This window comes from Rattus rattus, chromosome 9 (genome assembly GCF_011064425.1).
Source record: "Rattus rattus isolate New Zealand chromosome 9, Rrattus_CSIRO_v1, whole genome shotgun sequence".
Lineage (NCBI taxonomy): Eukaryota > Metazoa > Chordata > Mammalia > Rodentia > Muridae > Rattus > Rattus rattus.
The window spans coordinates 39,412,962-39,440,470 of NC_046162.1; the positions used below are offsets into that span (position 1 = coordinate 39,412,962).

General features: G+C 43.4%; 2 protein-coding genes across 2 annotated transcripts; both read left to right on the forward strand.

Annotated features, from left to right (window-relative positions):
- Positions 1-2,253: 2,253 nt before the first annotated feature.
- LOC116908685 (olfactory receptor 11L1) lies at positions 2,254-3,225 on the forward strand. The gene has a single exon (XM_032911996.1). The coding sequence runs from the start codon at positions 2,254-2,256 to the stop codon at positions 3,223-3,225; it is 972 nt and encodes a 323-aa protein (XP_032767887.1).
- A 19,531-nt stretch (positions 3,226-22,756) lies between these two features.
- On the forward strand, positions 22,757-26,765 carry LOC116910280 (protein RoBo-1-like). Its single transcript, XM_032914154.1, has 5 exons — positions 22,757-22,829; positions 23,022-23,135; positions 23,507-23,662; positions 24,472-24,514; positions 26,696-26,765. The coding sequence occupies exons 1-5, from the start codon at positions 22,757-22,759 to the stop codon at positions 26,763-26,765; spliced, it is 456 nt and encodes a 151-aa protein (XP_032770045.1).
- Positions 26,766-27,509: the final 744 nt, after the last annotated feature.

Consider the following 27,509-nt stretch of genomic DNA (forward strand, 5'->3'; position numbering starts at 1 on the left):
AGACCTCAAGGAGAGCAGGTGAGCGGGGAGAAACAAGGGGCAGGTGCTCTGCACACCAGGCACACTGGGTTCTGGTGTGAATTTTAAAGATGTATTTTATTGTTGATTATGTGTCTAGTCTCTCTCTCTCTCTCTCTCTCTCTCTCTCTCTCTCTCTCTCTCTGTGTGTGTGTCTGTGTCTGTGTGTGTGGTGTGTGGTGTGATGTGGGGTGTGTGTGTGTGTGTCTCTGTGTGTGTGTCTGTGTGTGTGTCTGTGTGTGTGTGTGTGTGTGTGTGTCTGTGTGTGTGTGTGTGTGTCTGTGTGTGTGTGTGTGTCTCTCTCTCTCTTTCTGTCTCTCTCTCTCTCTCTCTCTGTGTGTGTGTGTGTGTGTGTGTGTGTGTGTGTCTGTCTGTGTGTGTGTCTGTGTGTCTGTGTGTGTAAGTGTGTGTGTGTGTGTGTGTGTGTAGAAGTGCCTGCAAAGACCAAAAGAGGGCACTGGATACCCTGGAGCTGGAGTTCTAGGCAACTGTGAGCTGTTTGACTTGGTACTGGGAACTAAACTCCAGTCCTCTACAAGAACATTACACTGCCCAAGGCTTCAAGCCATCTCAGCCCCTCCTCCTTTCGATTTTAATGTGGCAATGCTTTTTGTTGGTTCCACCGAGTTAACACTTTTGCTGGATCCCCCTCCATTAGAGGCACAGAACTCAGGTATGGCAGGTGAGTGTGGACTTTTGCTGTGTTTGACAATGAGTTTAAATAAAAGTACAGGTGTCTGTCCATATTTGGATGTTGGTACAGAAGAAGGGTCAGTGGTGGTGTGTTACCTAATAGGTAAAAGAAGGGCCTTTGGGGTGTGGGAGAAATAAACTGATCAGTGAGTACACACACACACACACACACACACACACACACACTCCATGTGCTCACACATAAACACACTCATTCATACATACATTCACAATGCTCACATACACACATACATTCCTTATACATGCTCACACATACACACATACATGTGCTCATACGTGCTCGTGCACACACATTCACACATGCCATACACTACACACTCACACATATACTCACATATACACACTCACACATGCTCACCACATGCTCACCCATACACACATACATATATCTTATGCTCATACATATGTATACACATACATGCTCACATGCATACATACTAATATTCACACACACATGCATGTACACGCACACAGTATATTGTCAGTAAAATGTTATTAAAGGAAGAATGAACAGACTTTCCCAGGACCTCAGAGTGCATTCTCTCTCCTTTTCTTCCACATGGTTTTAATCAAGTTTTGTTGTGTTTTGTCAGTTTCTAAGATTTTTCAATGTTATTGATGTCAAACATAAAGTGTTCATTTAAGGTAGGCATTTTTATTTTTGATATGTTGCTATGAAGCAGATCTCCCACTCTGCCTACCTCACCCATCATCTCAGACCATTGCAGTTGCCTCCTTCTGTCTGTCCTTCTGTCCTTCTGTCCTCTGTGTGTGCTACTACATATATGTCTTCTTATGTCTTTGGATCTGAGACTTCAATATTTCACAAACTCCAAAGAAACAGAACTTGATAAATATCTTTCCAGGATTTAATATCTCTGTTCAGCTTGTGGCTGTAAAAGTTGGGGGTGGCAGTGGACACCTCAGCACATGGCTGGTTGGGGCAGGCAGACTGTAAATTTCAGGCCAACCTGGATACTTAGCGAGACTCTGTGCCCCCAAATTAAAAAAAAAAAAAGCAAATAAACAAAATGTGTTTGTGCAAAGGAAAGCTGGAACTAACACATTTGTCCCTCTGAAAACCTGCATGCAATTTGACTGCCAGTTTGACATCTAGATCATCAAACAGACAAAGCCTATGGGCATGTCTGGGAGCGAGTCTCTAGATTAGGTCAGTTGAGCTGAGAAGACGCTCTGACTGACAGCACCATCCACTGATCTGGAGTCTTGGATAAATAAAAGGAGAAAGAAGAGCAGTGAACTCCCCTCCCCCCCAGACTGTGGAGACAATGGGTCCTCCCGCTCCTACTACCACAGCATCATGATAAACTACCTCCCAACTGTGATCCCAAACAAACCCTTCCTCCCGGAAGTTGCATTTTGTCAGACAAGTACCCAACACACTACACACTAGTTTCAAACTACTAGAGGACCAACTCTTGGAATCCAAACATCAAACGTTGCGAATGTCTTATGCCTTGTACGCAGTGTTTTTCAAAATGTGTTCTGCCTTCACAGAAAATGGAGCCCCAAAACCTATCCAAGGTCACTGAGTTTCAGCTCTTAGGATTCCGGAATCTTCTTGAGTGGCAGTCCCTCCTCTTTGCCATTTTCCTGTGCTTCTATCTCCTCACCATCACGGGTAACATGGTGATCATTGCTGTGGTGAGTGAGGATCCGCGCCTGCGCGCTCCCATGTACACGTTCCTCCAACATCTGTCCTTCCTGGAGATCTGGTACACATCCACCACGGTGCCCCTGCTGCTGTCCAACTTGGCCACCTGGGGCCACATGCTATCTTTCCCTGCCTGTATGACCCAGCTGTACTTCTTTGTGTTTTTCGGTGCTACTGAGTGTTTCCTCCTTGCCGCAATGGCTTATGACCGGTACCTGGCCATCTGCCACCCGCTCCACTACTCTCTTCTCATGAGTCCTGACAACTGTGCTGCTCTGGTAACAGTCTCCTGGGTGACAGGGGTGGGCACGGGCTTCCTGCCTTCCCTCCTGATTTCTAAGTTGGACTTCTGTGGGCCCAACCGCATCAACCATTTCTTCTGTGACCTCCCTCCATTAATCCAGCTGTCCTGCTCCAGCGTCTTCGTGACAGAAATGGCCATCTTTGTCCTGTCCATCGCTGTGCTCTGCATCTGTTTCCTCCTAACCCTTGTGTCCTACGTTTTCATAGTGTCCTCCATTCTGAGAATCCCTTCCGCTTCCGGCAGGATGAAGACATTTTCTACATGTGGCTCCCACCTGGCCGTGGTCACCATCTACTACGGGACCATGATCTCCATGTATGTGCGCCCAAATGCGCATCTGTCCCCGGAGCTCAACAAGGTCATTTCTGTCTTCTACACTGTGATCACCCCACTGCTGAACCCAGTTATCTACAGCCTGAGGAACAAAGACTTCAAAGAGGCAGTTAGAAAACTCGTGAGAACTAAGTGTGGCGTCTACAGAGCCAGAGTGAAAGGAAGTGTCAGCATTAAATAGGGACCCTGAACACACAGTGCTTCAAGCACGAGGATTTGTTTCTCCCCCCGTGGAGCTTGGGCACGGTTTCTCTAAAGCACTGTTAGACTGGCTTTTTAAAACACAAAGTTTGGTGTTATTCAGTAGCTGTACAAAGAATGAATGGGAAAAGATAAACCTTTGAAATGCCCTCACGGTAAGAAAGAATAAGTAAAAGTTTCTGTGGTGCCAAGCATTTCTTTTTTTATAACCAAAAATTTTAAGGTGTTTTAATTAATGACTTTCTAGAAAAGGAAAACAAACAAACAAACAACAACAAAAACAAAGATAGGGAGGAAAAAAGAAAGATCCATAGATCCTTATATCTTGGAATTCAAGGCTTCACTTATTGTCCCATTTGTTTGCTTTCCTTCCGTCTTCCCTCCTTACCCCCTTCTCTTCCTCCTCTATCTCTTCTTCTTCATCTGTTTTCTCTTTGAGACAGTTTTATCTGTGTAGCCCTGGCTATTCTGGAGCTCCCTCTGTAGACCAGGCTGGCCTCAAACTCAGAGATCTACCTGCCTCTGCCTCCTGTGTGCTGGGATTAAAGGCGTGTGCCACCACGGTTGCCTGGCAATGAATTTATTTATTTAGACAAAGAGCCCTGGCTATCCTAGAGCTCACTAGACAGACAAGTATTGCCTTGAACTCAGAGAGTTCTACCTGCCCCTGTCTCCTGAGTGCTGGGATTAAAGTTAGGAGCTATTTTCTTAATTCAGACGATATTTAGGAGGTCTGAGCTAGTCTTGTCCACTGATCTACTCATTAACCCTGAAGATATTTTTGATCCCTTGACCTGTACCAGGTCAGTGCTACAGTTTGACAGGTATACAAAAAGCCAGGGAAGAAAGACTTTACCTTAATGGCTGATGCTCTGGCAGGGGTGGAGTGGGGACAACGCAACCTCTGACGAGCATCTAGAGCTGACCACTGTGAAACAGTTACACAAGCTGGGGTTGAGACTTGGAGAAGGAATCAGCCTATGAGTTTAGCACAGCAGATCACACGTTGTGGGGGGCGGGGGATGGGGGAGTCCAGCCTCCACTTCTCAGTGAGAAGAAAACTGAGCAGAGCAGTCAGTCAGAAGACAGACACTGAGGACAGAAGACATGGAGGCACCGGGCAAGTGCAGAGGAGAGTTTGGTGAGGAGCAGGGATGGATGGTATAGGTTAAAAGCCCCGAAGAATTTTAAAACTCTGTAAATGATCATCAAAGGGTAGTGTATAGGCAGTCGAGTGATTTGTTAAAAACCGCAGTGATGTGTAGAAAACAAGACAATGACCCCCCACAACCACGAAGGCCACCGCAGCAGCTGATGCTGTGAAGGAAACAGGTTTGAATTTAGGTTTAGTGATATAATCCGCCAAAGGAAGTGTGCTGGTGGAGACCTCGAACCAGTGGAGAAAAGGTCACAGAGGAGCTTCAGGATGTGAGGCATGAGGAAGAGGAAGCCCAGTCTGTGAGCAACCACAGTGGTGGTGGCAGGGGTAGGAGCTAGGGGACTCCTGCTAAGGATGAAGAGGCTGTCGGCAGGCAAGACAGGGATGGAGACAAGCATCTCAGAACAGACACTGCTGCCCTCCCTTTGCAGAGTGGTGGCCTCATTATTGGAGAGTGACGGTGGAGGAGGGGAATGGCTGGTGGGAAACCAAAGCGAGAGTGTAAGTATATAGCTGTCCTGAGAAATGTGCTTTCAAAAGGTGAGGGGGAGAAAATCTTACTGCAGGGACAGTTGTATTTTTGTTAACCGTAAGGTTTTAAGCATCTGGGTACATTGAAACAGTTGTGGGGAAGATCAATTAGTATATTAAAAATATAAATGATTACTGGAAGTGCTAACCAGAGCCCAAGATACGGCAGGAAGGAACTGTGAGCAGAGGTGAGCACCAACACACAAGTGTACTCTATTCACTATAGGATTTGGGGTGTGTGTGTATTTTGATGCCATTTTATAGAGGAGAGGATGGGATTTGCTTATTTGTCTAAAGAGAGATCAGTAAAAAGTAGTGGTCTGAATTTGAAGAACGTGGTGACATCAGGTAAGAGGAAGGGACCAGTAGATGGTCACTTAATACTCCTGAAGGTAGAGAGAGCTACGTGGGAAGACAGAACCAGCTGAGAGAAAATGGTTTCCAAGGGCCTGGGATTAGTGTAGGAGGATATCCTAAACGAAGTGCTAAGCAGCGTGGAATATAACTGAAGCAATGGCGGTGCACACAGGCTTCACAGGGCAGAGTTTTCACTTAGCTTCTGCTAGGTAGAGTTGGGGGTGTGCCCAACACCAGCCCACTAATGAGCTGCCTACTCAAAAGAATACCAGCGCCCCAGATTTACAGAGATGAACACAAAGTGACTGAATATAGCACAAATCTCAGTTCCCTTCATCATCCGACAAATATAAGGCTAAATTAGCCAATACCATACTTTAAATCTTTTTAGATTTTTTTTTATGTATTATGACTATTATGGCTGTGCATGTATGTGTGCCACATGGAAACCTGGTACCCACAGAGCCAGAAGAGCTCATCAATTCCCTGAGAACTAGAGTTATGGTTGGTTGTGAGCCACCATGTACATGCTGGGAACCAAACCCATATGCCCTTTGTAAGAACAACAAATGTTCTTAAGTACTGAGACATCTCTCCAGCACTCCATTATCACATTTGAAAAAAATACTATTGGTTTTCCTTCTACATGTACTGTCCTCTTTTTTTTTTGAATTTGGTTTTTTTTTGGGGGGGGCACCTCACTATGCAGTCTTGGCTGGAAAAAGACCAGGCTGGCCTTGAACTCACAGAGATCTGCCTTCCTCTGTCTCTGAGTGCTGAAATTAAAGGTGTGCCTTGCATTTATTATCCTTTTAAAGGAATGATTTCAGAAATCTGAAAGTTTTTGGTCATAAGTTGGTATTCTATCTCACAGCTATCGGGCAGCAGTTAGGCATGCTCCGCCCCACAGTTGTCTAGCAACAGCCTGACTATTCAAGGGGCTGCTTGCCCCCTTCTCTCCCTCTTACTTCTCCCTCTTGCTCTTTGTTCTTCTCTGTTCTTGCCCCCTTCCCCCTTCCCCCTTCCCTCTTCCCACCACATGCCCATGGTGGACCTCCTTTCCCCTCCTCTACTCTTCTCTCATTAAACCTCTCCATGTGGAACCATGTTGGCTTGGTGTGTTCTGTCCGGGTATGAGCCAAGATTTAAACCCTAACACATAGAAATGTTGGAGAAGCCAGGCAGTGGGAGCACAAACCTTCAATCCCTTTTTTCGAGGCAGAGGTCAGCCCTAGATTCACAGAAAAGCCAGGATTCTGGCAACTTTGTCTCAAGAAAGAAGAACTGGTTGGGGGGACTAGTTCAGAACCTTGAACAAAGCCTATTCACTACCATGAAGGACTCCTGTGTACCCCAAAATGCATGTTTTCTAAACTAAACCATGGAAACCATTGAATGGGCTACAAATAAAACACGGTACACTTGCTACTATGGGATTGTCCTTGTGTTTTGGTTAATACTCTATCATACCAACAATTAAATGATGAATGGGGAAATGGGCTCTGAAAACCATAAAACACATGTCTGGTCAACATCATTTTACTACTTATTGACTGATTGATTTTTATTGACAAGATCTCATGTTGTATTGCATAGTCGGAAACTCACCTTGTATCCCTTGCTGGCCTTAAATTTGACTCAATTCTGCCCCCATTTCCAGGGTGCTGGGATGACATGTGTGAGCCACCATGGTGGCTATCTGACCACTTCTATGAAGATGTCAGTCAACCTGAAGGTGGGAATCAACTTTTTCTATGGTAAAAAAAGAAAACATTATAATAATCAAAATTATGAAAAAAAGCCACAACATTAAATCTTAAGAGGAACACATTGACTAAAGAGGGTTTTAGATGTCACACAAAGCCTCTTATTTTCTTGTTTCTTCATGTAAAGTCTGTATACATGGTACACAAGGTAAATTATTGCTTTGGGATGCATTTTCATCCAGGTTTATAGGCTTAGCTCTGCTGTGAGAAATGGAGTCTCAGGGAATGAGGGTAACATGACTGTTCACACTCTCTCCACATGAGAGCAACTCAGTTTCTCTGTTGTAGATGACTACTTGTAACCCATTTATCATCGAAACAGCTCGACACACTGGACACTTCCAAAATGATCAACACCGTTTTGCTTCGTATTATTGTGTGTGTGTGTGTGTGTGTGTGTGTGTGTGTGTGTCACATGTGTGTGCAAGTGTGGTGGTGTGTGAAGGCAACATGTGTTTACAAATGTGTCATGTGCATGCATGTTGTGATCTCAAATGTCGTTCTCAGATTCCATCTACCTTTCCTCTTTATTCCTTCTCCCTTCTTTCTTTTTCTTCCTCTTCTCCTTTTTCTTAATTTAATTTGTTATGTGAGAATTTGGTCCAATGTATTTCGATCATGTGTATTTTCCCTCCTCCATCTCTCCCCTTCTTCCCCACTCTGTATTGTGTCTGCCACCCACATCAGTACCAGTCTGTACTATTCACACATTCTTGGGTGTGTGGCTTGGCTTATCAATGGCTGTACTTTTAGAGAAAACCGACCCTCTCCCAGCAGGCCAACAACAGCTCCTCTTTAGGGACTGAACTCACACCTGACTCCCTCCTCCACGAGAGAGATTCTGTGTCTTGTTTAGGCTCTCACAGGTCTGGTGAACGTGACTGCATTTGAGTTCATTTGTGCAAACTGCCCTGCTGTGTAAGGTTATGTGGTTTCCTTGTAGTCATCTGCCACCTTGGCTGTTACACTCTCTCATCCCCACCCCTCTTCTGCAGTGATCTTGATTTAGCTCTCTCCAAGTTGCGGAACCCATCAGTTCACCTAGGCTGTCTAGCCAGTAATCCTCAGCGATCCCCTGTCCCTGCCTTTCCAGTGCTGAGATTTCAGGCTCACAGCCGAGCCAGCTTTTCTGTGTGGGTTCTAGGGCTCAAACTCAGATTCCTCATGCTCGTGAGTCAAGAATTGCTTTATTAACTAACCATCATTTCTCATGTCTTAATGGGTGCGGATGCTGAGCTACATTTGAGGCAAAGAGATATCTAGCAATATGTCAATGCACAACTTTCCAGATTTGTCTTTGTAAACTTTGTAGTCTTTAGATTGCCCCATGGGACAAAATTCTTTATAGGCTTTGGCAATATTAAGATAAATCTGAGCCTGAGAGATGGTTATGATTAAGAGCAATTGTTGCCCTCCCAGACTGGGGTTAGGTTCCCAGCACCCTTATGGTGGTGGCCTCCCAAACCTCCTGTAACCCAGTTCTGAGAGGAACCTAATTGCCTTCTTCTGTCCTCTGAGGGTACAGGTGCATATGTACATAGACATACACACATAGCAACTGTTACTCGAACTATCTAAAATATACTTTGACCAAGGCACTGAAATTATGGGAGAGATGGAGGGGAGCCAATGTTTGAGATGTCTTCAGGAGGAACATTCTGTTCAAGGAGGAATTACATGTTCCTCTCAGAAGTCTCAGTGAGTTCGTGACAGGGAAGGAAGTTCCTTAATTTTTGGCTTCATATATATATGAAGACCTTTTATAAATATTTAAATGCTGTCAGTTTGGGTAGTTAGGATGAGGTAGTTGGTCAAATAATAATTTAGGGGATCTATTGAATAGTTTCCCTCTATCTTAGAAAGAAGATAGGCTACGATGTTATTTGCATGTGTGTGTGTATGTGTATGTGTGTGTGTGTGTGCGTGCCCTAGCATGCGCGTGCGTGCACACACACACACACACACACACACACACACACACATAGAGCAGTCTGCCTCTTGTGATCCTTTGTGCTTCTCATGGTGCAAGGTGAACACACTAGCGAGGCTCTGCCAGGCAGCAGGCAGAATGAAGAACCAGCTGGATGTATCGTGTACTTATTAGAGAGGTTTTAAACAGAAAAGACTTTTTGATATCCAAAAAGACTGATGTCATTGTACTGAAGGAATGACGGAAGCTTTAGGAACAAAGTGGGCTCCTATCTTTTATCCACACATATGACTGGCAGAACTCGCTAAGCACAATGCCTAACTGTCTGTGTGTAAGTGACCAAAATGATTGACTGATTTTGACTCTTTTGGTTGACAAGGTTACTTAAGGCACTCATCACACAAGCATGTCCTGTACTTTGAGTATTTGCCTTCCACTCCACCTCCTACCCTGTCACTGCCCTACCTCTCCTGTTAATCCCCATTGTTCCTCACAGGTTTCAATTCTACTTTCCTGTCCTTTACCCATGTGTCATTTTATGTGCCTATAAAGATTAGGACCCATAAATGAGAGAAAAAGTGAAACCTGTCTGATAGTGCCTTGATCTGCTGTGCACAGTGATCTCTAATTGTGTCTGTTCTACTACAGACAGCATAACTCCATTGTTCTTTATGGCTGGAAATATTGTGTGTATATGGGTGGCATTTTCTTTATCCTTGAAATCCAGGCTTTACAGAGAATCTACTGTTGGTGAAGAAAACTGCACCCTGCCTGATTTGCCTTTCGGTTTCTGAATGCAAAGGGTGGTTTAGTGGGAATCTGTAGATAAATGTGCCTGGTACACATCAACACTTATATGAAGGGTGTTGAAGACAGAGTGGCAAGGATTCTTATAGCTGGCCCTCACCCCAGGACTCCGACTTGGCCTGATTTCCTGTGTCCAGCTGGCCAGCCTCTATATCTGCCCCATGCCTCCTTCCTTTTTTTTTTTTTTTTTTTTTTTTGGTTCTTTTTTTTCGGAGCTGGGGACCGAACTCAGGGCCTTGCTTCCTAGGTAAGGCTCTACCACTGAGCTAAACTCCAGCCCCCATGCTCTCCTTCCACAGTGTACCCACACACGTAATGCCAGGTACAGAAGCCACCTCCCTCACTAGTGATGGCAAAGGACACCCTCCCTTTCCTTTTGTTTAGCTCTGGTGGCTCAGAGATACATATGAACACTTGTTATGTGACTGTCCCCTCTCTGTCTGGCTCAGGGACTCCGCAAGGGGGGTGGCATAATTTCCTTCTGAAGGATATGCTGTGATGCTGGGTCTTCTGGCCTTTAGAGTGGTCTACTGACTTCTCCAGGGAGTTTTTAGTCCAGAGGCCTTGTGTCTCAGCCTTCTCTGCACTTTCTAGCAACCTTGCTGCCTGGAACTTTCCAGGCTCCCCCACCTGGCCTGTAAGGACTTGTATCAGCTGATGCAGTGAGGTCCTTCTTAAATGGGAGCTTAGTCAGTGATGGGCAGTGACAGGAACACCTGGGTTCCCTCTCCTGCCCTTGGCCCAGGATGAATGAGGTCCTCTTCTCATGCCTCCTGGCAAGCCTGTTCAACAGACTTCCTACTCAAGTTCCTGCCTCTGTCTTCTCATTTCTGTTCTTTGAAATGAAGGTGGATCCCTTCATTGTTGCCTAACGGGGAAGGCACACAGTAGATGCTAAATAAATTGTCTCAATGAGGGCAGCCATCACTCTGAAAGCTTCAGGCAGCCAGGCATCCTTTGCTCTGTGTTTCTCCTATAACTGTGTAAGCCTCATAAACATCCACAATAGACTCTCAGCTTTTGAGGAAACTGAGGCACAGAGAGCCTAAGTCACTGCATGAAGGTCACACAACAGGACCAGGATTTGGACCCAGGTTGTCTGAGTCAAAAGATCCTCATGCTGGGAAGCCAAGTGTTTTCTGAAACCTTAAGACCATGTGTTCAAGGAGTTGTCAGCAAGACTCTCTCACATAAAGCTTTCTTCCCATCAGCCAAGAGCACACACAGAGTTCCTGGGAACAAACCTCTAGGCATCCAAGGCATCCTGGATGAATCCAGGAAGGGCAAAGCCAAACTAACATAGAGGGGCCACCTCAGATGCTTCAATGTTCTTCTCATCTTATCATGTAAGCCTCTAGACAGCTTGGACCTCCATGCTGAAAACCTGGCATGGCCTGATCCTTCACACTCTCAGGTTGTCTCTGCCTTCCCAAATGCCTTTCCTCACCAAAGAGTGGGGGGACCATCGATGACAGGGAAGGAGTCAGGGGGAAGCAAAGAAGAGGAGAACAGAGGCTCTTTTCCAAGGCCTAAGCCCTAATTTCTGATATGGCTTTAGCCATTTTATGCTAGGCATCCATCTTGGTACCCACCAGCTGTTTGTTTCTGATTTTAGTCCCTAGAAGATAAGCTCCCAGTAAACCTGACTCAGTGAACCCTGCCCAAAATGTACCACCATGACTGTCTATTTGTTATGATGATATGGTAAGATTTTTTTAATTTTTTTACTTTTTTTTTTGTATTTTTTTTTTTTTTTTTTATTAACTTGAGCATTTCTTATATACATTTCAATGTTATTCCCTTTCCGGTTTCGGGCAAACATCCCCTCCCCCTCCCCTTCCTTATGGGTGTTCCTCCCACCCCTCCCCCATTGCTGCCCTCTCCCAACAGTCTAGTTCACTAGGGGTTCAGTCTTAGCAGGACCCAGGGCTTCCCCTTCCACTGGTGCTCTTACTAGGATATTCATTGCAACCCCACGAGGTCAGAGTCCAGGGTCAGTCCATGTATAGTCTTTGGGTAGTGGCTTAGTCCCTGAAACTCTGGTTGGTTGGCATTGCTGTACATATGGGGTCTCGAGCTCCTTCAAGCTCTTCCAGTTCTTTCTCTGATTGTTCAACAGGGGTCCTGTTCTCAGTTCAGTGGTTTCCTGCTGGCATACGCCTCTGTATTTGCTGTATTCTGGCTGTGTCTCTCATGAGCGATCTGCATTCACATTTTGATCATCCGTCTTGAGTTTCATTTGTTCTAGGCATCTAGGGTAATTCAAGCATTTGGGCTAATAGCCACTTATCAATGAGTACATACCATGTATGTCTTTCTGTGATTGGGTTAGCTCACTCAGGATGATAGTTTCCAGTTCCAACCATTTGCCTCATTAATTTCACAAAGTCATTGTTTTTGATAGCTGAGTAATATTCCATTGTGTAGATGTACCACATTTTCTGTATCCATTCCTCTGTTGAAGGGCATCTGGGTTCTTTTTCCAGCTTCTGGCTATTATAAATAAGGCTGCGATGAACATAGTGGAGCACGTGTCTTTTTTATATGTTGGGGCATCTTTTGGGTATATGCCCAGGAGAGGTATAGCTGGATCCTCAGGCAGTTCAATGTCCAATTTTCTGAGGAACCTCCAGACTGATTTCCAGAATGGTTGCAGCAGTCTGCAACCCCACCAACAATGGAGGAGTGTTCCCCTTTCTCCACATCCTCGCCAGCATTTGCTGTCACCTGAGTTTTTGATCTTAGCCATTCTCACTGGTGTGAGGTGAAATCTCAGGGTTGTTTTGATTTGCATTTCCCTTATGACTAACGATGTTGAACATTTCTTTAGGTGTTTCTCAGCCATTCGGCATTCCTCAGCTGTGAATTCTCTGTTTAGCTCTGAACCCCATTTTAATAGGGTTATTTTGCCTCCTGCTGTCTAACTTCTTCAGTTCTTTTGTATATTTTGGATATAAGCCCTCTATCTGTTGTAGGATTGGTAAAGATCTTTCCCAATCTGTTGGTTGCCGCTTTGTCCTAACCACAGTGTCCTTTGCCTTACAGAAGCTTTTGCAGTTTTATGAGATCCCATTTGTCGATTCTTGATCTTAGAGCATAAGCCATTGGTGTTTTGTTCAGGAAATTTTTTCCAGTGCCCATGTGTTCCAAATGCTTCCCTAGTTTTTCTTCTATTAGTTTGAGGTATCTGGTTTGATGTGGAGGTCCTTGATCCACTTGGACTTAAGCTTTGTACAGGGTGATAAGCATGGATCGATCTGCATTCTTCTACATGTTGACCTCCAGTTGAACCAGCACCATTTGCTGAAAATGCTATCTTTTTTTCCATTGGATGGTTTTGGCTCCTTTGTCAAAAAAATCAAGTGCCCATAGGTGTGGGTTCATTTCTGGGTCTTCAATTCTGTTCCATTGGTCTATCTGTCTGTCTCTGTACCAATACCATGCAGTTTTTATCACTATTGCTCTGTAATACTGCTTGAGATCTGGGATAGTGATTCCCCCTGAAGTCCTTTTATTGTTGAGGATAGTTTTAGCTATCCTGGGTTTTTTGTTATTCCAGATGGATTTGCAAATTGTTCTGTCTAACTCTTTGAAGAATTGGATTGGTATTTTGATGGGGATTGCATTGAATCTGTAGATCGCTTTTGGTAGAATGGCCATTTTTACTATATTAATCCTGCCAATCCATGAGCATGGGAGATCTTTCCATCTTCTGAGATCTTCTTCAATTTCTTTCTTCAGAGTCTTGAAGTTCTTATTGTACAGATCTTTCCCTTGCTTGGTTAAAGTCACCCCGAGGTACTTTATATTATTTGGATCTATTATGAAGGGTGTCATTTCCCTAATTTCTTTCTCGGCCTGTTTCTCTTTTGTGTAGAGGAAGGCTACTGATTTGTTTGAGTTAATTTTATACCCAGCCACTTTGCTGAAGTTGTTTATCAGCTTTAGTAGTTCTCTGGTGGAATTTTTGGGATCACTTAAATATACTATCATATCATCTGCAAATAGTGATATTTTGACTTCTTCTTTTCCGATCTGTATCCCCTTGACCTCCTTTTGTTGTCTTATTGCTCTGGCTAGAACTTCAAGAACTATATTGAATAAGTAGGGAGAGAGTGGGCAGCCTTGTCTAGTCCCTGATTTTAGTGGGATTGCTTCAAGTTTCTCTCCATTTAGTTTAATGTTAGCAACTGGTTTGCTGTATATGGCTTTTACTATGTTTAGGTATGAGCCTTGAATTCCTATTCTTTCCAGGACTTTTATCATGAAGGGTGTTGAATTTTGTCAAATGCTTTCTCAGCATCTAATGAAATGATCATGTGGTTTTGTTCTTTCAGTTTGTTTATATAATGGATCACGTTGATGGTTTTCCAGATATTGAACCATCCCTGCATGCCTGGGATGAAGCCTACTTGATCATGGTGGATGATTGTTTTGATGTGCTCTTGGATTCGGTTTGCCAGAATTTTATTGAGTATTTTTGCATCGATATTCATAAGGGAAATTGGTCTGAAGTTCTCTTTCTTTGTTGGGTCTTTGTGTGGTTTAGGTATAAGAGTAATTGTGGCTTCATAGAAGGAATTCGGTAGTGCTCCATCTGTTTCAATTTTGTGGAATAGTTTTGATAATATTGGTACGAGGTCTTCTATGAAGGTCTGATAGAATTCTGCACTAAACCCGTCTGGACCTGGGCTCTTTTTGGTTGGGAGACCTTTAATGACTTCTTCTATTTCCTTAGGAGTTATGGGGTTGTTTAACTGGTTTATCTGTTCCTGATTTAACTTCGGTACCTGGTATCTGTCTAGGAAATTGTCCATTTCCTGCAGATTGTCAAGTTTTGTTGAATATAGGCTTTTATAGTAAGATCTGATGATTTTTTGAATTTCCTCTGAATCTGTAGTTATGTCTCCCTTTTCATTTCTGATTTTGTTAATTTGGACACACTCTCTGTGTCCTCTCGTTAGTCTGGCCAAGGGTTTATCTATCTTGTTGATTTTCTCAAAGAACCAACTTTTGGTTCTGTTGATTCTTTCTATGGTCCTTTTTGTTTCTACTTGGTTGATTTCTGCTCTGAGTTTGATTATTTCCTGCCTTCTACTCCTCCTGGGTGTATTTGCTTCTTTTTGTTCTAGAGCTTTTAGGTGTGCTGTCAAGCTGCTGACATATGCTCTTTCCTGTTTCCTTCTGCAGGCACTCAGCGCTATGAGTTTTCCTCTTAGCGCAGCTTTCATTGTGTCCCATAAGTTTGGGTATGTTGTATCTTCATTTTCATTAAATTCTAAAAAGTCTTTAATTTCTTTCTTTATTTCTTCCTTGACCAGGTTATCATTGAGTAGAGCATTGTTCAATTTCCACGTATATGTGGGCATTCTTCCTTATTGTTATTGAAGACCAGTTTTAGGCCGTGGTGGTCCGATAGCACGCATGGGATTATTTCTATCTTTCTGTACCTGTTGAGGCCCGTTTTTTGACCAATTATATGGTCAATTTTGGAGAAAGTACCATGAGGAGCTGAGAAGAACGTATATCCTTTTTTTTTAGGGTAGAACGCTTATAAATATCCGTTAAGTCCATTTGGCCTCATGACTTCTCTTAGTCTGTCTAACGCCTCTGTTTAATTTCTGTTTCCATGATCTGTCCATTGATGAGAGTGGGTGTTGAAATCTCCTACTATTATTGTGTGAGGCAATGTGTGTTTTGAGCTTTAGTAAGGTTTCTTTTACGTATGTAGGTGCCCTTGTATTTGTGGCATAGATATTTAGGATTGAGAGTTCATCTTGGTGGATTTTTCCTTTGATGAATATGAAGTGTCCTTCCTTATCTTTTTTGATGACTTTTAGTTGAAAATTGATTTTATCTGATATTAGAATGGCTACTCCAGCTTGCTTCTTCTGACCATTTGCTTGGAAAGTCTTTTTCCAGCCTTTCACTCTGAGGTAGTGTCTGTCTTTGTCTCTGAGGTGTGTTTCCTGTAGGCAGCAGAATGCAGGGTCCTCGTTGCGTATCCAGTTTGTTAATCTATGTCTTTTTATTGGGGAGTTGAGGCCATTGATGTTGAGAGATATTAAGGAATAGTGATTATTGCTTCCGGTTGTATTCATATTTGGATGTGAGGTTATGTTTGTGTGCTTTTCTTCTCTTTGTTTTGTTGCCAAGACGATTAGTTTCTTGCTTCTTCTAGGGTATAGCTTGCCTCCTTATGTTGGGCTTTACCATTATTATCCTTTGTAGTGCTGGATTTGTAGAAAGATATTGTGTAAATTTGGTTTTGTCATGGAATATCTTGGTTTCTCCATCTATGTTGATTGAGAGTTTTGCAGGATACAGTAACCTGGGCTGGCATTTGTGTTCTCTTAGGGTCTGTATGACATCAGTCCAGGATCTTCTGGCCTTCATAGTTTCTGGCCCTAAAAGTCTGGGTGTGATTCTGATAGGTCTGCCTTTTATATGTTACTTGACCTTTTTTCCCTTACTGCTTTTTTAATATTCTTTCTTTATTTTGTGCGTTTGGTGTTTTGACTATTATGTGACGGAGGTGTTTCTTTTCTGGTCCAATCTATTTGGAGTTCTGTAGGCTTTTGTATGCCTGGGCATTTTTTTTAGGTTAGGGAAGTTTTTTTCTATGATTTTGTTGAAGATATTTACTGGTCCTTTGAGCTGGGAGTCTTCACTCTCTTCTATACCTATTATCCTTAGGTTTGATCTTCTCATTGAGTCCTGGATTTCCTGTATGTTTTGGACCAGTAGCTTTTTCCGCTTTACATTATCTTTGACAGTTGAGTCAATGATTTCTATGGAATCTTCTGCTCCTGAGATTCTCTCTTCCATCTCTTGTATTCTGTTGGTGAAGCTTTGTATCTACAGCTCCTTGTCTCTTTCTTTTGGTTTTCTATATCCAGGGTTGTTTCATGTGTTCTTTCTTGATTGCTTCTATTTCCATTTTAATTCCTTCAACTGTTTGATTGTGTTTTCCTGAATTTTCAGGGATTTTTGTGACTCCTCTCTATGGGCTTCTACTTGTTTATTTATGTTTTCCTGGAATTCTTTTTAGAATTTTTTGCGATTCCTCTCTGTAGGCTTCTACTTGTTTATTTATGTTTTCCTGTGTTTCTCTACAGGAGTTCTTCATGTCTTTCTTGAAGTCCTCCAACATCATGATCAAATATGATTTTGAAACTAGATCTTGCTTTTCTGGTGTGTTTTGGATATTCCGTGTTTGCTTTGGTGGGAGAATTGGGCTCCGATGATGCCATGTAGTCTTGGTTTCTGTTGCTTGGGTTCCTGCGCTTGCCTCTCGCCATCAGATTATCTCTAGTGTTACTTTGTTCTGCTATTTCTGACAGTGGCTAGACTGTCTTATAAGCCTGTGTTTCAGGAGTGCTGTAGACCTGTTTTCCTGTTTTCTTTCAGCCACTAACTGCTTTTTCTTTGTTTTGCTTCTGTACCACTCTTACAGATACCCAAAGGGTGTTTTTGAGTTGCCTTTATCACGTAACTTGGCAGAACAGAACGGTTTTTACTTCCTTGCATAGATATTGAAGATCTTCCTGTGGTTTTCCCCTTTAAAAGTCCTTTCTCATACCCCTCCTTCTTGGCAATCTCAAAGTTAGCTCAGAGATTGTTGTCTGGCTAGCAGTTAATAAATCTTTTAATTACAATTAGATTGAGTCTATGGTTTTTTTCCTATGGAGGGGGTAACAAACTCTATAACATTTCACCTTGCTTGATGGCAGCCATAGCTTCCTATTCATAGAGTAATATCATGATTAGGACCATGGAGCACTGACAGATAAGTTCCCAAGTTCAGGGGAATATTCTGGCACCCCTTACTTCCCTGGCTGTGCTATCATGGGTTGCAGAGCCAGGCATAAAGGCAACTGGGCAAGACTCAGGGGTGTTTCTTCTAGGAAAGTTTGCCTACTGTGACCAGCACCTCTCCAAGATACCAGATACAAAAACATCATCAAGAAGGAAGGAAAGTAAGATCATGAGATTAGAGAGCCCTCAACAATGGAGATGTTTGTACCAATGTGAACCTGCCATTACTAGCCCCTTCATCTGTCTGCACTTGGTGTTGTCAGAAGCCCCACCCTTATGTTGGATTTGTTCTCCCTTCCCTGGAAATGTCCTCTAAGGGATAAGAGCTGGACTCCTACTGATGGACTCCTCCTCCAAAGGATGAAGTCAGGTCAGGGTGGATATGGAGGATTCTACTGTCTTTGTTGCTCGCTTTGACTGGGCTGGGTCACCAACACTCTGCTCTTCCCCCACTCATCTCTCATGATACAGTGTCTACTAGGAACAGGTGTGTTCTAGACAGGGAACAGACTCTAGACACATACAGAAGAATATCTACAATGCACTCCAGACTTAAACAGGCTTAGCTCGGATGTCCTGAGCTCCTCTCTTTCTACTCAAGCTGCTATAGATTCATGGCGTAGATACCAGATTACTCTAGTCAGAGAGGACCACTAGAGAGGAAAATAACCCCACTCCAGCACATCATTCCACAAGGCCTGCATTGGCCAGAGCTCTCACTGCACTTTAAAGCTCCCAGGTCACAACAGAATATGGGTTTTAATAAAAGGATTATCATTTCTGCAGAACTGGGTTTGGCAGCTACTGCCCTGTGTTGTTGCTGTTGGTTTAGTGGGCAACCCGCATCTGACCCATAGAACAAATCCCAGGAAGCAAATATTCTACATGAAGTACTACCTGGTCTTTCAGAGGAGAGAACTTACAGGAAGGCAGTCAACAGTAGAGCTGTGAGTCCTTGGTGAGCTCAGGGACCACTATTATTTGCACACTGACATAAGGGTTGAGTCAGATCTTCTCTGTACTTGACAGATAGGAGTGTGGAGATTCAGAGTTGTGGGTGATGTTAAAGGAAAAATATTTTTTGTTGCAGCTGGAGACACTGAGAACTCCATTCAAGGGAGGCAAGGTGGCATCAAGTGTCTTGCTGTAGCTGAGATTCAGCAAGTTCTAAATCTAGCATAGCCAAGTGGAGATTTAGAGCAGGAAGGCAGAGTCAAAGGATGGGAACTGTAAGACTAAAGGGGAATTCTGGGTTGCCGGCTCAGTAGAGCCCATGCTAAACCAGACTGGGTGATGAGACTGTGGCTGTCTAGGTGGCTTCATTTGGGTTTATTTTTTTGTCCAATTAAAGAATTACAAGGTGGGGAAAGTCTCATAAGAAGGCATCAAGAGGTGTCAAACTTTATTAAAAGTGAATATGTTCACACAGTAAGGCACATGGCGAGAAAGACGCCCTGCAGAAAAGAGAGTGGAGTCCAAAACCCACATATGGAAGGCTAGGGATTTTACATGTTTTGAGTGGCCTGGGATGGATTTCCTTCCCCTAATTTTAGTTAGTTGGCTTAAACCAAGAAAGAAGATCTGAAAGGCCCCAACTCAAGGACCAGCCTTGAGCCAACAAGCTGAAAGGGGCCCCGATTTAAGAGAAAAGCCCACTAGGTTTTTGTCTCAGGATAGGATGGTGAAGAAAAAGCCGGTTTGCCATCTTTATTATCCATCTTTGTCCTTCTCCCTTCCTGTCTGTCTGTCCTGGGTGTGGCTGATTCCTGATTCTTCAAAACCTCACTTTGGCTGTTGTGAAGAACAAAACACCTATCAGCATCAGAGAGCTATGGGGTCTGTTAAAGTGACCGAACCGGATTGATGATGAGGTTGATGGCTTGTTTGATTTCTGTTGCTGTAACAAGGACCCTGATAGAAATCAGCATAGGAGAAGAAATGGCTTTTGTTTTGTTTCCCTTCCTTATAATTCCAGGTGATAGTCCATCTCTGCAGGGAAGCCATGGCAAGGACTCAAGTAGTTAGTCATATCACATCCACAGCCATAGAAAAAAAGAAAATAAACGCACTCTTAACTTGCTTCTGTTTGACTGAATTCCTCAATATGTAGACTATTCAGGACCCCACGGCTAGGAAATGGTGCCTTCCATATTGGGCTGGGTCTTTCTATATCAGTTAACAATCAAGACCAATCCCCTCACAGACATGCTTACAGGCTGATATGATGTTGATAATTCCTCATACAACTCACTTCCCAGGTGATTCTAAATGTGCAGCATTGATATTTAAAGCAGAACAGCATGACTGGGCCACAGGCTAACAAATGGGTAACAGATTCTCACTGACAAAAGAGCTTTGGGGAGCTGGAGTTGTATGACCAAGGGCAGTACAGTAGCCTGTAGAACAGGCAGCATGGGTCCCTCCCAGGAGGCGGACCACAGGAGGACATCTACTTTCTCCTGAGGAGTGTCTTTATCTGGAATATTAGACAGACTGACATTTATGGTCCCAAGAATGAACACAGAACTGAGCTCTTGATGGAGTAGGTGGGGCCTAACTGAACTAAATGTTTGCTGATAATACATCAAAAAGAGTGAGGCCTCTAGGCTTCTTCTATGTCTTGTCTCTGCTCTTTTTTAGCCAGGGAGGTTATCTGTAAGTGATGGATCTGAGGGGAAAGTTACCCTGGCAGTTGGGAGCCCAAGAATACCACAAAGTCACACTGTACACAACAAGCCTCACACAAGAGATTTATTCGGAAAGACACAAGAGGGCGGCTTCCTCTATTCTGCCAAGAAGCAGGAAGGCACTGAGCAGAAGGCAGGGTTCATATAGGGTTTGGGATGGGAGAAGGACAGAGCTTTCATGGGTGTCCTGGGATTGGTGGGAATCTCTGACCTGGTCCTGGGGAAAGCTCAGGGATTGGTGGGGTTTTCTTCTCAGGGATTGGAGTATTCTTTTCCTTGGCCCTAGTCTTGGGGGCAAGTCAGTGTTAGGATGTTACTTTCTTGGCCCTTTTATCCTACCATGTCCATCCAACTTCTGTTGTTTTATGTCCTAGTTCTGCCTATGTAAGCAATCACTTTGAGACCTTTTCCTGGGTTGGCAGAGTTTCTGTAGTGCTTGTTAGATGGGGGCCACAATCTATTCCCCTTAGATGAATGACAGTGGCCTCAGCTTTGGCTGTTCTGCTCAGGAGTGTTCAGGTCAGTGCGTTAATGAGACGTGGCCATAACCTGCAAGTCTGGCCTCTTGGCTCCAAGCCAATTTGCAGTCACCATCCTTATCACCATTCTCAGCTAATTGGGAGCTCACAGTCCAGTACTGGTTACACAACTTGAAGTTTACTAAGCTGAATCAATAGGGAACCATAAAATAAAGTCTCTAGCTATGCCTTTGATCCTGGGAGTTGTGAGGGCAGGTGTGATAAGATGGGAGTGGTGGTAGGGGGGCACATTGTGAAACGCCACAGGTGGCAATGCCAAATTCCTTCTTTGGAAGGCAAGACTCAAGCTGACTCTTTGAAAAGATCTTCGTTGTATTTGGGGGGAGAGTGTATAGCATGTCTTGGCTGTTGTCTCATCATCTTGAGCAATGGAACAGGAACTGAGGTAGGCTTCATCATTAGGGACCCATGATGTCTTCACTCAGCATCCCCTGCAAGTGTGGCAAGTCTACTCCTAGCTCGTGCTTCTGTGTCCTGTGAAACGTTTTGTCAACTTACTTTGAACCCTAGAAGCACTTCCCCATCATTTCAGGCCTATGTAGAAATTCCAGCTAAGTCTCTGCTGGTCTCCATAACTAAGGATGTCCTTTCTCCATCCTTCATGTCTGTGACTGTTGGGTGTGCCTCCTCATTTCTTCCACACTCCAGGGTCTGAGGCACATGTATAACCCTGTTCCTTCCCTGTAACCCTGTCTTCACAACTCTGCATACGGACTTCCCAGGGAGGTGGAACTTGGTGCCTGAATTTTGACAGAATGTGTCTAAAATCTGAACAATTAGAGGAATCTAGAAGAAGTGTGAGTCCCTCTACCTTAGCCTGTATCTCCATTGCAAATAAGAAGGCTGGTGAGCTATGCCCTAACAAGAGACTGAGATAAAAATTGTGTGTGGGGGGAAGTGAAATTATAGAAGGGCATACCAAGTCCCTTCTAAGCAGAGAATAAATAGATCCTAGGGTCAGACTCTAGGGAGAAAGGAAAGGATGGAAGAGAGAATGCTGGGACTTTTCCCCAAAGAAAAATGGAGGATGGTATCTACACACTGTGAGCCAATTCCTGTACTTTTAATTTTCAAGTATCTAAACTTTTTCTGTAGCTCACCCCCAATCACAGTAGCATTATAAACCCTTCCCTCCTTTCCTTACCAACCAGAAGTTCAAGAAGAGCTGTTCTCACAGTATCACCTCTAGAAGATCAGGAAGTTTAGTGCACTTGGCTTCATGCTGAGATACTATTTACAGTAACTTAATTGCCAGGTAATAGTCCTCTGCACTATAAAAGTGACAGGGAGGCAGAGAAAGTGCTCCTTGCATCCTTTCTCTAGGCGAGATCGCTTCCTCTCCAGCTCACGGCAGTCCTTTCAGAAGATCAGGAGTCCTTCTTGGTGAGCATTTCCAGTGTGGATGGAGGTCATCCATTAGGTGGAAGGCGACTTAGGAAGTGGTGAAGCCATGCCATTAGCTAAGGATCTGATTACTGTTGAGCACCATGGCCCAGACCTTTGTAGCAATAGAGAGTCTCCACCTGTTCTCCAGAGGAGTTGATTCTTGACTCAGCCATTGAAACTGTGGAAGGAGATCTAGTGCCTTCCAGATACATGGAAGAAGAATTTCTCTTGAGTGAAAGTCCTTTCCCAGAACCCATCCCCACCCCCAATTTCTTGATAAAGGATATGGTATCTTTTCCAGTTTTGCATCCTTCCAAATGGCCACATCTATCATAAAGCCAGTGTTTGATAAAGTTGGGCTTTCAGAAAGGACAAGTGAAGGGGTGAATGAATGAAGGAATGAATGAACGAATGAACATGTGGACAAACAACACAGTCTAGTACGAGGATTGCTGGATTGCAGGTCTGAGTCCCATTGCTCTGATCCCACTGTCCTTACTTGCATCTCATGCAGTGCTCACAAGCGTCACCATGGGCTGGTTCTCCATCCTGAAGAGCCTCTTCACAGTTTTTGTCTTTAGCATCTTGGTTGTCGGCTCTGTAGGTAAGAGTGAACAAAGCATTCCCTTTTATCCTAAAAATGCAAAGGGGAGGTAAACCAGTCAAGTGCCTTGGGAGAGGAGGCAACCACATGAAACCCAGTAGTCTGTTTAGACCCCCCATGGCTTCTTGATCCTAAGCAACATCAACTACAAGGCCTCGATTACCTTTTTAACTGATGTGCATTTCTCCAGAGAGGGTTACACGTGTTCACAAGCTACATGTGGAAGTGGAAACTGTCCTGAGCCTTCATCTACTTGTGACACCACTGTTGGCTGCTTCAACCAAATACAGAAATTAGAAACACCATGTAAGCCAACCCTCACTACCTTGAACATCCTCTAATTTCTCCTTGCCTCCTTTCCAGGATGAGACTAGTAGCTTGGTGGAGATGGAGCATGTGCTCGTTGTAGGCCCTAGATTCTACATGATCAGGACCATTTGGGAGTGACTCTCTTTTTTACAGTGTCAGGATCAAATCTAGAAGCACCATGCTTTTGCTATAATACCTTACCACCAGTCACTCCCCCTTCATAGTAAGTGGTTCTGTTGGTTCCTTCAATAGATTAGCGCTGAGAGACTCTCAGAGAGGTGCAACACTCAAGAGAGTGGGGATGAGGGAACAGATTATTTACCACTAGCTCAGGAGGAAAATTTACTTGGTGGTTCAATTTTCTGCAACTCCAGATACAAAAGCAGTATTTGAGCAAAAAGGGTGTAATGCAGATAAAAACAGATGTGACTTGGAATTCTCAATAACGCTGGGGAATCAGCATACAATTAAATACAAGAACCAATGCTGCACTAGTGAGCAATGCAACAAAGAACACGTAACATGTGAGTATACCTCCTGTCTGTGTCCCAACACATGAATACAGCCTGTGTCTTTACCCTACCACCTGTTCAGGGTTCCTCTACCTTTCCATGAGTCCGCCTCTCTGCTTATGGGCTGCAACAGTGATGCTCACCCTTTTGCTTTTGCTTGAAACCTTTATTTGTATGGGACTGGGTTGGAAACAAGCCTCTCTCTTGAGGTATGTGTGCACGCACTTGCATATGCAGACTGGGAGACAGCTAAGCAGCAGGATCTACTAAGTAGGTTCTGTGAACCTGTAGCTTTAAATGCTCTGCTTTGCTCTGCTCTGCTCTGCTCTCTAGAGGAGAGACTCTCCTCACCTATTTTATTACTCATCTTGAATTTTTGTATTGTTGAGATGGAGTCTTGCTATGTATCTAGGCTTGCACTGTATTACTGGAGTTCAGTAATCCTTCTGCCTCAGCCTCCAAAGTCAGAGTAGCTGGAAGCACAGGTGTGTGTGTGTACCACACCTGGGTAACCCCCCACCCTATAAATATCACCATTTTAGAAAACAGATCATCTCCTTCCCATTATCTAGGACTTTTTCTCCAAGGCAAAGAGCAGAGTAACTGATGAAGGTAAGGATGGCCCTGAATTCCCATGAGGTCCTCCATGGTGCTCTCACCCCAGTGCCTTTCTCCCTCACCTCCTCCCAGCTCATCCTCACTGCAGTGCTTTTTGGTAGAATCATGGGAAAACCCTGCATTAGATAAGTCATGGATAGACGTGTCCTCAACTGTTTCTTCTGTCTGTTTCCCACAATGAAAACCCCTGCCTTTCCATTCAGTGTCTCAATCATCAGAAATCAATGGTGTTGAATGTACTGCTCTGCTACATTGAGCTAAACAAGACATGTCCAAGAACTACCAACCCTGAAGTGCAAAAATAGGCAGAGAGAAGTGTGTTGAGGTTAACATATAGGTATGAGTACTTCCTCAAAACATTCTGATGTACATATGGTTGTTTTCTTATTATTAATTTTACTTGTTACTTTAAGGTGTGGATGGTCTCCGGGGTATAGTGTACCTGTCATTTACTTCTGTGTACCCAAAGCATAGCAGCTAAAATATAGCAAATACAAAGCCCATTTTCTACAGGTCTAGAATCTGAGCACCTCCTTGGCACTGGTTCTGGCTCAGGATGTCTCCCGGGGCAGTATGAGTTGTCAGCAGGGGCTGAGGTCCTTCAGATGGATCTGCTTTCTGCTTCACTCCTGATTTTGGTAGTGCTAACTCCTCTTCATGAAGTGGCCTCATGGTCTATCTGCTGACTTCTCTCAGCACTAATAATGAGATGGAGAGGGTAGACTGATAAGGGATTTAATATTTAATCTCAGAAGTGACATCATTTTTGCTCCTTTTTGTATTTTTAATTAAAATTTTAAAGAACTTACAAATTAAAAACATCATGTAGTGAGATTATCCAGATCCAAAGATCATATCCATGACCTTCTATACAGTTAAGAGTTGGAATTCTGAAGTTCTGGAGATTGGGATTGAATTTTACACTTTCATTGTCAACTATAGTTTTATGTACTTATCCTCCATATGCACATGCACACACACAGAGACACAGCAAGCAAGCAAACAACAACAACAACAACAACAACAACAACAACAACAACAACAACAACATCCAGGGCAGAATCAAAACTAAAACTGCAATTAGTTCCATATCCTCTCATGACTCCGTTACCTCCACCCCATCCTTCCTCATCACCAGACCCCTCTCAAGAGTCCTATCTCTCCCCTCATCTCCACTTCCATCTCAATACAACCCTGATACACCATGAATGCGGCCTACAGAAAGCCACTCTGCCAGGAGTTGGAGAGAGTGGGAGAGGTGGTTTTCTTAGAACGTAGTTTTCTTAGAAGGGCAATAAGGGACCAAGCAAGCTCTTGGTTATTTATCTCTGGAGGGAGCCATTTTTGGCAGTTGAAGGGAAGGTGTGTGGTGGCAGATGGGAATGGTAAAGGGAAGAAATACAGATGTTCGCACCTGCCTTGCTGTGATATCCTACAATGGGGCCTTGGTTCATTGGCAACACAGGAGGTGACTTCATTTCTGGATGTCACATAGGTGAGCAATTGAATTTTTCATAGAGCCACCATGAATTTAATAAAAGTTTTATGATTTTTTCCTGAGTGAGCACAACTATGTGTAGTTGTGTAGGGTGCATACATCATTCAGGTAGGAACTACAAAAACAATTGTGGGATTTTTCTCTGTGCCCTATATAATGGGAGGGAGGCATTGGCAACTCTTTTCTGATCAAGATGTGAAATATTTCATGATTGCAGAACTGAGAACTTGATGAGTTGAAGGCAAGTCAGGCCTTATATTTGGAATAATCCTGAAGGAGGGTCTAGGATGTGTAGGGAAAGGACCTTTGCAGAGAACAGTTGAGATTAACAGGAATGTCACACAGGATACAGAGGGTGGTTGAAGTCATCCATGGCAGGACAGCCTTCCTATTCAAGCCTTCCTATCCTATTTTCCATGGGAAATTGATACGTATGTTTCAATGGATTGGTCTCCCATGGAACTCAGAAGTCTTGAAACAAGGATTTGAGCTCGTGGGTATCAACATTTCCTTCCATTTTTAAAGCTAAGTTAGGATGGAGCACAAACACAATTCATTGCCAAGCACTTGTTGTCCTTTAGCTAGTGTCATTCTTGTGTATATTAGGTTCATCCCTTGTAATGAAAGAGTTCTGAACCCAGGTGTTGTTCATTATGCCTTAAACAGAGGCTCAACTTATGCATGGAGTTGTTTGTATGTTTACCACCTAGAGACAGAGGTTACATATTTAAGATCACCCTGGGCACATTTCTTTTCCCAGAGAACTTTGGTGAGGAGAGGAGAGAGACAACTAACTGCTGGCTCTTTCTTTTTCCAGATCAATCTTATATACTATTTTATGGAAAAGGGTGTGCAACTGAAAATACCTGCTTACTGGATACGAATGTCTTAGGAACTGTACACACTAAAACCTTGTGCACCCCAGCCAGTGGAAGCCCCACCTTCAAATCCATTGCATCCCGTCCAATTGTTCTGCTCCTCCTGAAAATCTTGCTTTGATCATCCAGGCACTGGCAATCCCACAATACTATGCACATAGACCCATTGCTATAATTGGATGGCTATTTCTAAAACATGGAACAAATGAAAACTGTTCGTTATGTAAAAACTTAAGTCCATTATTTGTAATATCAGGAAACATACAAAGATGACTATTTCTGAATGTCCCCTCTTCTCCTTAATACTAGAAGTCCTAGCCAGAGTAATTAGACCAATCAAAGCAATAAGCAAGGAAAATTAAATCTGAAAGCAAGAATAAAGAAAAGCAAAATAAAAGGAAGGGAAGAAAATGTAGTCATATTAGAAAGAAATTTGTAAAACTACTAGAAGAAAACATTTATGTGTGTGTGTATGCACATGTGTGCACACATATATACATGTATGTATGTGGTATTGGAGAGAACTTTTAGGCATTAACCTAAGTATTATTTCTTCCTTAGTTGGTGTTTCTAAAAGCTTGGTGAGGAAAAAGGGTTTATTTCAGCTTACAACTCTCAGATCATCATGCTCCATTGCTTTTTTATAATTTGTATTAAAATTTTGGTCAACTGAAACATGCTGGTTGTTTTTTATTTCCCACTTGACACAAGCCTAGACATATGTGGAGAAAGGGAATTTCAATGAGGAATGATCTTCATCAGATTGGTAGACAGGTCTGTGGGGTTATTTTCCTTGAATAAGGATTGATGAAGAGAACAGACCCAGCTTACTGAGGACAGTACCAGCCCTGGCAGGTAGTCATGG

What these genes read in the sequence shown, in the direction of transcription:
- LOC116908685 (XM_032911996.1), top strand. Translation starts at nt 2,254, where the DNA reads ATGGAGCCCCAAAACCTATCCAAGGTCACTGAGTTTCAGCTCTTAGGA.
- LOC116910280 (XM_032914154.1), top strand. Translation starts at nt 22,757, where the DNA reads ATGGGCTGGTTCTCCATCCTGAAGAGCCTCTTCACAGTTTTTGTCTTT. An exon ending in CTTGGTTGTCGGCTCTGTAG is followed by an intron (nt 22,830 to 23,021) that starts GTAAGAGTGAAC and finishes ATTTCTCCAGAG; the next exon opens with AGGGTTACACGTGTTCACAA. An exon ending in GGTGTTGAATGTACTGCTCT is followed by an intron (nt 24,515 to 26,695) that starts GCTACATTGAGC and finishes CACCCCAGCCAG; the next exon opens with TGGAAGCCCCACCTTCAAAT.